The sequence below is a fragment of the Malus sylvestris genome, chromosome 17, assembly GCF_916048215.2.
Source record: "Malus sylvestris chromosome 17, drMalSylv7.2, whole genome shotgun sequence".
Lineage (NCBI taxonomy): Eukaryota > Viridiplantae > Streptophyta > Magnoliopsida > Rosales > Rosaceae > Malus > Malus sylvestris.
This window is the reverse complement of record NC_062276.1, coordinates 15,646,519-15,655,400: the sequence shown is the minus strand read 5'-3', so window position 1 is coordinate 15,655,400 and position 8,882 is coordinate 15,646,519. Positions and strand designations below refer to the sequence as shown.

Genomic DNA, 8,882 nt, shown 5'->3' with positions numbered 1-8,882 from the left:
GGTTAACTTTCAAATTATCTTTGACCTTGTTATTAAAGAGCTATAATTTCAAGAAGACTATCACCAATCCTCCCTCTCATACCTTGACACATCATTGTTGTGTCATGGGCAAGTATTAATCTTATGTATGACCTTGAAGATTTGGTTTTGAGAGTCGCTTTACATTGCATGTTTCTAATTCAAGTTGTTCTTTTTGAGCTAATTTCTCTTGGAAGCATAGGTATTAAGACTATTTTTTGGCTCATTCTCTGGTTTGATTCGCTAGTTGTAGTTTATTGGTGCTGAGACTGATGCTCACCTTCTCTCACTCTCTGATTCATGTTTATTGTGGGCTGCGTGTCCAAGCCATTTGTGGTTGTTGTTTGGTTACATAGTATTGTGTTAGCCCACCAAACTTCTCACAAATATACTGTATTTCCCTTCTGGCTAGTGAATGTTTCTAGTCAGTTATGAGTCAAATTTCAGGGTTATTTAGATCATTTGTGCTTGTCAATTTGTAAGAAATGCTATTTTCTAAGATGACATGGCATCATCTCAGATTCTCAATCACATATCTTAGGTTTTCACCATTTGACAACCTTGTCATTATTGATGCTGACTTTACCATGTCTGAATATTTAATAGTTGCATATAAGGATTCTTCTGGCTTTTTTGATTAATCTAGAGTTGTAAACGAGTCGGGTTTATTGGGTTTGAGTTTGGTTCAATTTGGCCTGTTAACTTAACGGGTCACCCAAACCGGACTAGTTAAGCTAATGGGTCACCCGTTAACAATTATTATTATTATTAATTTTTTTTTACATAAAGTTTATTTTTTGTTGTTAAAATTTTACTGAAATTACTTAAACATCCTCAACTAACGAGTGCTAACAGGTTTTAACGGGTCTAACGGATTGATCCAAAGTGACCCATTATTTAACGAGTTGTTAATGAGTTCACCCGTTAGCGATCCGACTTGTTAAGCATCTACTCATATACTAATATTAACGGATCGAGTCGGGTTAACGGATCAGATCCAAAATGCCAAGTCTATCGGTGAGAAGAGAAATGTTTAATGGTCCAAGAGAAACAATAGATTATTTGTTATCTTGTAACTCACGAGAAAGGCGAGCCAACTTGGACTAAAAGACAAGACATTTCTAGAGATTGTTTATCGGATGAGAGGATGGAGGACAAGGCATAAGATTAATTTAGACTTGACATTTTGGACCCAACCCGTTAACCCGACCCGTTAATATTAGTATTTGCATGGATGCTTAACGGCTCGAGTTGTTAATGGGTTGGGTCGTTAACGGGTGAACTCGTTAACAATCCGTTAAACCCGTTAGAACCCGTTAGACCCGTTAGTACTCGTTAGTTGATGATGTTTAAGTAATTTCAGTAAAGTTTTAACAACAAAAAATAAACTTTATGCAAATAATAATAATAATAATAATTGTTAACGGGTGACCTGTTAGCTTAACGAGTTGGGTTCAGATGATCCGTTAGCTTAATGGGTCGGATTCGGATGACCTGTTAACTTAAGGGGTCGCAGTAAACCCGACCAAAACCTAATAAACCCGACCCATTTACAGGTCTACTCACCGATGATGAGGAATTGTCGGCCATGGATGTTGCCCAAGGAATAGCCGCCGAGGCAATTGATCATGAGTTTTAGGAGGAAGATGACTAGGATGATGGCTAGATAGTATGTTGCTGCTAATAGTTAATATAGTTTAGGTTAAGGGGAGTCTTAACTTTTGGGAGAGTACAAATGGACTGTATTTTCATTATGGCTAGTCAATGTTTCTAGTCAGATATGAGTCAAATTTCAGAGTTATATAGGTCATTTACGCTTCTCAATTTGTAAGAAATGCTATTTTCTATGATGACATGTCATCATCTCAGTCACATATCTTAGGTTTTCACCATTGACAACTTTGTCATTACTTATGTTGACTTTACCATATCTGAATATTTCAGAGTTGCATATAAGGATTCTTCTGCCCCTTTTAGTTAATCTTATACCTTGTCCTCCATCCTCTCATCTGGTAGCTCAATGTCAAGAAATGTCTTGTTTTTTAGTCCAAGTTGGCTCGCCTTTCTCGTGAGTTACAAGATAGAAAATAATCTATTGTCTCTCTTGGACCATTAAACATTTCTCTTCTCACCAACGAGGAATTGCCGGCCATGTATGTTGCCAAGGGCAGAGCAGCCAAGGCAATTGATCATGAGTTTTATGAGGAAGATGACTAGGATGATGACCAGACAATATGTTGTTGCTAATTCAGTTTAGGTTAAGGGGAGTCTAACCTTTGGGAGAGTACCTTTTTGTGAAAGCACATCTTATAAGAGAGTGTAGGTTTTTGATGAGAACACTACTTTTGGAGAAGCGGGTTTCCTTTTAGGACTTTGTGTTAAAAGTTGTATTTTCTCATTCCTATTTTGCGGTTTTTCTATGATTTGTGCTTTACTTGAGATTGTTTACATGACTTGGTGCTTACTTGTTGCTAGTTTACTCTTACCAGTTTGAGTTGGTCTATCATACAAATTTAGGTTCATGCTAGATTTCTTGTAGTCATATATCAACGTGATAAGCCTAAGTTTCCATGTGATATTCTAACATGACACTTTGTCTTCCTATGACAAAATGAAAGAGAAAAATGTTGAATTTAATGTTGATTTATAACCCTTGATAAATTTCATTGTCTCTTTTCAAGAATTGTTCTTGAGTGTGATGTGTGAAGTTATTTTTATTTTGGGTTGTTTTGTCACAGAAGCTAAATGGGGAGATTGTGAAGTCTGTATTTGACTTTCCTTGTCAAAGTTGTAATCTTTTATCACATAAGTTCTTTAGATCAATTTACTCTAGTTTAGACTTCAGGTATTTGTTGAATTTTGAGATGTTAAAGATCAAAGTGCAAACGGATGCGATTCAACTCAAATTAAGTTGGTACATGCATATGCATTTCACGTTTAAAATTTTAGACATGAGCTGACACACACATTTTAAGAAAATCCATATAGACTAGTCTGCCACCTTTCAGATCGCTTTTACACTTAACAAGTGTCTTGTGGTATACTTGGCTGCTGCAAACAAAATATCTTTGGTTTATTAGTGTTGTATGGAGCTACTTGGCTCTTTTGGTTAGAGAACTCATATTTTCAAGAGTACTTTATGCTTCTGGAGCCTCCTATCTGTGTTCTTCTTCAATCCTAGCGCAAACTCCTTTTTCATGCATTAAATCTTGTGCTAACTCACCGACATTATTTATTAAAAAAAAGGTTTGCTTTGTTCGTAGTGTAAACTTTACTTTCAAATCTCATACATACCTTGGTGTTTCACGAGCAAGCAATTATTTTTCACTAGCGACCAATTGAGATTTAATCAAACTACTTGGATTTCGTATCAACTGGTTTTTGTTGTCCTTTGTATATTGGAATAAAACAACTTTTGCAGAACCCAGCATAATGAAAAAAATAAAGTTAAAAAGGAACTAAAAAAATTAATGGCAAGGGGGCTACTATACATTGAATATTACAAAAAAACTGTGAACATATCTGTGGTTATTTATTTACAAACTAAGAACAAACAATCGTCGCTAATGTGAAAACATGTCAGTTGGTCAATACTGTGTGCCGACCAACCTCCTTGCACTCAAGTTCGAGTCCTCGTTCCCGGAAGATAGGCTCCTCTCACTTCATCTAGGGGGGAGGAGGAACAAGCATGCTACCAACACCCATATACACTTCAGCAAATTCTTCATCGTTTTTAGCCAACATTTCTCTTAAGCTACACTCAATATTTCTTCCCTTCAGCACCCAGTATCTTGGTTTTATCCTCTTTTCCAATGAATAACTGAAGTACCTTGGATACCCTACCAAATCCGTCACCGGTTTCTCCATTGTGTTTATCAGGAATTCAAGCTTCGGACTCAAAACCTCTTCAATGCTATACCCGAGTAAAGGTGAAAATTTGCGGACCATGAATGCAATATCCCTCCGCGACAGCCCTTTCTTCATCAAATAATTCATCCTGCCCACCAAATTCTCCACTTTAGTCCATGATACAACATATTAGTTCTCATTTCACAAAGAACTGGATAGCCGCAAATTATAAATGAAAACAGCACTACCGAGGAAGTAGAGTTCTATCAGTGTCAGCAACAAGAAGCTCTGGGTACTTTTTGATAATCCGTGGAAGGTGGGGTTTGGAAACACCGATACTAGCAAGAAATTCAACCTTCCTATTGAGAGTTTTGGCAATGCTGGCAGCGAATATTTCAGGACAGCGGCCCAGTATGCTCCCAACCGTTTCTTTATCAAATCCTAGATCTTCCACAAACGAAACTACCTGTAAAAACAGTTATACCAGTTAAAACTGGACTCAAGAAACTGTGTCACATATATACATGGTTCCCAAAGTCTTCACAGAGAAAGTGGTAAAGTATATCGTAATGCAGTGTATTGGATTAGATTAACCCTCTACTGTGGGACCAACTTGAAATGATGGGTAATTCGACTAGGTCACATAACAACATGCATGCTACAAGCCAAACCTGCACTGGGGATTCTTGGCTGTGTTCCCCATTCTTCACCATAGTTGGACCAATGTTGATTACATTAAGTAAGTGAGACCAAGCCAGATATTATGAAATATGGTCAGGGTGATTTCAGGGTATTTAAAGTATGTATCAGTTTTAACTTCTCTGAAGTATCATGTTTAAAAACAAAACTTAACAGCGTTTACGCATTCTGGGCATCTGTCACGGGGTGGTATATTGTGGACACTACCGTAGTCTACCATAAAATTTGCAAACTCAGCAAATTCACAAGGGCATCCTAATGGTTTCAAATACAGTATATTCTTTTTAAAATTTTGTGCCGGTTCAACGTATTCTTTTATGGCCATTCGATGAACCAAGCAGTATGGGCTAACAATATAAAGCATGAGACTGGAAGAAGCGTATGTGGCACTGTATCACCAAACAAATTCCTGGTATTTCAAATTCCATGGAAATATATGAAATAGCCAGACAAGTATGATCTTCACTGAACATCTAAACAGGAAGAAGTCACGAGGTAATGTTCATGAATATATGGAAAACATTTATAACATTTTGTGAAAATATGAATTGAACAAAAATTAGCTACCTGAAGAAATTCTTGAGGTTTCCGTATCAATAGCTGAGGACTCTTGGAGATGACCTGACCCAACTTCTTATTTCTAATACCCAATTCACCTATCTCTTCAACCATCAATGTTAGCATGCTGGTTGAGCAACCCAAAATATGAGGCCAGCTTCTAATTGCACGACCAACACTCATTTTTGGTACCTGTTATGAAGCATAATTCACAATTAGCACTTAAAAGAAATATGCCAATCGTCATTCTTGTTGGAAAATTTAGCCAGAATGAAAGCACGAGCTAGGTGGATACCATACCTTCTCCGACTCAAAGAAAGAAGAAACCTTCTTGAAGTTCTCTTGAATGCTTGTAGATATAATCCACGGATATTTAATCAACATTTTACCAACATCTTTCTCTTCCACACCAACCTGCACAAGATACATGAAGTGCTCAATCATAGGCAGCCAAAGGTGTTCCCACAATGTAATGAATTCCATTCTTGAACCACATAATTTATAGCAAGAGAAAAATGTATAAATCCTACTTCATAATTCTATTTCATGACAATTTACAGATAATCTCAGTAAAGTTTGCCATGCTACTGATCATAACATTTCATAAATCTATAGGTGCACAGGTGAGAGAGATCATGTATTTTTATCATTCAGAATGCTGCATAAATAAGCAAGTTTTTGGTAACTGTATAGTTGAAGTCGTATAAGTTACATAATTTTTCTGTGCGTAAACTAAGATGAAGACAAAGCAGAGCTGAAGCTGGCAGTACCTCTTTAAAAGCAAGCACTCTCGTTTTGATGACTTTAATGTTGCAAAAAATAACAGGTGGAAATAACAGAAATATGTTTCTCACGCATTCTCTAGGAACTCCAATATTTTCAAGATATTCCACAATAGGTCTCACGTGAGGGTCCAAGGACAATAAAAGAAGACGTGGAAAGGATTCAATTAAGCAACGGAAAGCAGCATCTCCAGAGCCCAACATATCCAGACCTCCACGCCTTGCTGCAATCTGTAGCATGAAATGAAAAATCAACCAAAAAATAAGAAAAAGTCATCCAGATACACAATTACACATGAAAATTAATCTTTAAGTAACAAAGAAAAGAAATAATAGTAACTTGCAGTTTGACATTCATGCACTACTAAGATTTGAGAGAGACATACCAGACCTTTTCAAAAAAGGAAAGGGTTTGTTGCAAGTCTTCATCAATGGGAATTGACAAGTGCATCATCATACGACGAGCATTTTTCCCAATGAGCCCCCCATCACTACTGTCAGAAAAGAATATTTTCTTCACATAGTTAACCTATAAGCCAAATACAAAATAAGAAACCATTTTGCAACAGATTTAAACGATAATTTCACTTCTGCATTCATATGTTGGGGATTCAATACCAAATTCCTGCTCTTCGTACATTTCACAAGTTTTTCATTTCATAAGCTATAGTGGTTCTAGTTCAACTTTATTACTGAACTCTCAAATTCATAACTGTAATTTCATGTGCTGTGCAGAGACTAATCGGGGTGCATCTTCTCAAAGCTTGTAATATCATCTAACCTACCATTTTCTTTCATACCTCCCAGTGAGCAAAATATCACCAGCTTAGAACATAATAAAGAAAGCACAATTATGCTAATAATGCAGAACCTCGTAACCTTGAACAAATTTGGTTCTCATTGTATGTCATATCAAAACCCTTCTTGGGGAACACATAGATTACGTTCTAAACTTGAATAGATAATTGTGTTGTAGTACAGGATACTGAGTGTCCATAAGAGGCCATGCCATAGATAAGCCATCAAAATCGAAGAACATGTCATCACTTCCTACAACAAGTATGCTTAACAAAGTTTTGCCTTCCTTTGTTGTACTATATCAATAACATTCTGTTTCCACTACTCTAGACAGTTTCTGACAAATTGTCCTAAAATCGCTAGTTCACAATTATCAAAATCTGGATTATCCTAAAAGAAACCGATAAGTTCACCAACATATAATCAGAATAAATACGCTTCAATTGAACAAACTTCTAACAAATCATCAACAAAACAAAAAAAATAACGAATTGCAATGCCATTACCTTCTCAATAAGCCCCGGAAGCGTCTCTGCTGATAAATGCCTGGCAACATTCATAGCCGAAGACAGACTCAACCCAACCGCACCCTCCAAAAACGCAACCTTTCCATTGTCACCTTTCTCCTTAGCCATTAACCTCACCTTCTCTTTAAACCCACCCAATTCTCTCCCCTCCTTCTCCCACTCTCCCCACGTTCCCAGCTCATCCAACTCTACAACCCCATCAACCAACATCCGCAAATACCTCGGCGAATTCGACAAAACAACGGTAGCTTCCGCCTCAGAAGCTCCAAATTCTTGAAGAAGCTCCAAAAGGACTTCTTGCGCAGTTCTTATCTGCTCCGGCTGGTGGTCCGGCGGTGGCGTAGGGCTGTTGGGTGGCGAGGAAAACAGGGGGCGGTGGAGATTTTGGTGGGTTTTGGAGGGTTTCTGTAAAAATTGGATCCTGGGTTTGTGGTTGAGGTAGAGACTGAGAGTGAGAGTGGGATTTGAGGGGTTGGGGAGAAGGGGTGATGGGATTGCGGGGATGTTTGGTGACGAGGATAGTCTGAAAGTTATGGTGAAGGTTGTGGGCATCGAGAGGAATTTGGATGAGGAGGACATGGTCGGAGGAATTAAGCATCCATACATGGAAAAGAAAAAGTATTTTCTTCTTAAACCCTAAAACCCTGAAACTCTCAAGAGAAAGCTCTCATCTTTTTCTTTTGGATTTAAGGCTTGAGCTAAAAAGGAAAGCTCACTCGTGTTATAACTTTCGCGGTACATGGTCACATGGTGGTGGAATGAGAAAAAGTTGAACAATATTTTGCTACATACTAATGAGTAAAGTTTGTATTTTTAAGTTCGTACTTATAATCGGAATTGTTTATAATTTATTCCGTAAAGGTAACATCTTTAGAAGAGTGAGCTGAGTTTTGTATCATATTTTCTGTTTGGGAAAAAAACTGTTTACTACCCTCATGTTTCGTGGTTTTCAACATTTAGTACAACAATTTTTTTTCGTCCCAGAGTCATGCCTAAAGTGTAAATTTTGGGACAGTCTTATACATCCGTTAGTCAAACTGTTAAGTATTCTGTTAACTGTAACGTGGTGCCCATGTGGACAATGACTGAACGCCACGTGGGTCAACACGTGGATTTTTTTTTTTTAAAGAAGGGGTTTTCACTTTTTTTTAGGGGTTCAAAAAATTTTTCCCACCAAAAATTTTGAATTTTTTTTTCTTCTTTTTCTTCTTCTTCTTCGTCTGGGCAGAATCGATTTTTTTTTCTTTCTTCTTCTTCTTCCTCCTCCTCCTCATTCTTCTTCTTCTTCCTCCTCCTTCTTCCTTCTTCTTCCTTCTTCTTCTTCTTCTTCCTCCTCCTTTTTCTTCTTCTGGACATTTTTTTTTTCTTCTTCTTCTTCTTCCTCCTCCTCCTCCTCCTTCTTCTTCTTCTTCTTCTTCCTCCTGGGCAGATTCGTTTTTTTTTTCTTCTTCTTCTTCTTCTTCTTCTTCTTTTTCTTCTTCTTCTTGGCAGATTTTTTTTTTCTTCTTCCTCCTCCTCCTCTTTCTTCTTCTTCATCCTTCTTCTTCTTCTTCTTCTTCTTCTTGGCAGATTCGTTTTTTTCTTCTTCTTCTTCTTCTTCTGGGTTTTTTTTTTGTTTTTCCTTCTTCTTCTTCTTCTTCCTGAGCATGGA

General features: G+C 37.3%; 1 protein-coding gene across 1 annotated transcript; it reads right to left on the bottom strand.

The window, feature by feature from the left end:
• Positions 1-3,485: 3,485 nt before the first annotated feature.
• On the bottom strand, positions 3,486-7,923 carry LOC126609551 (uncharacterized). Its single transcript, XM_050277396.1, has 7 exons — positions 7,211-7,923; positions 6,298-6,435; positions 5,895-6,137; positions 5,425-5,538; positions 5,134-5,316; positions 4,116-4,333; positions 3,486-4,015 (listed from the first exon to the last, which is right to left on the bottom strand). Exons 1-7 carry the CDS (start codon positions 7,835-7,837, stop codon positions 3,685-3,687), a joined length of 1,854 nt encoding a protein of 617 aa, XP_050133353.1. The 5' UTR covers positions 7,838-7,923; the 3' UTR covers positions 3,486-3,684.
• Between the last annotated feature and the right edge of the window lie 959 nt (positions 7,924-8,882).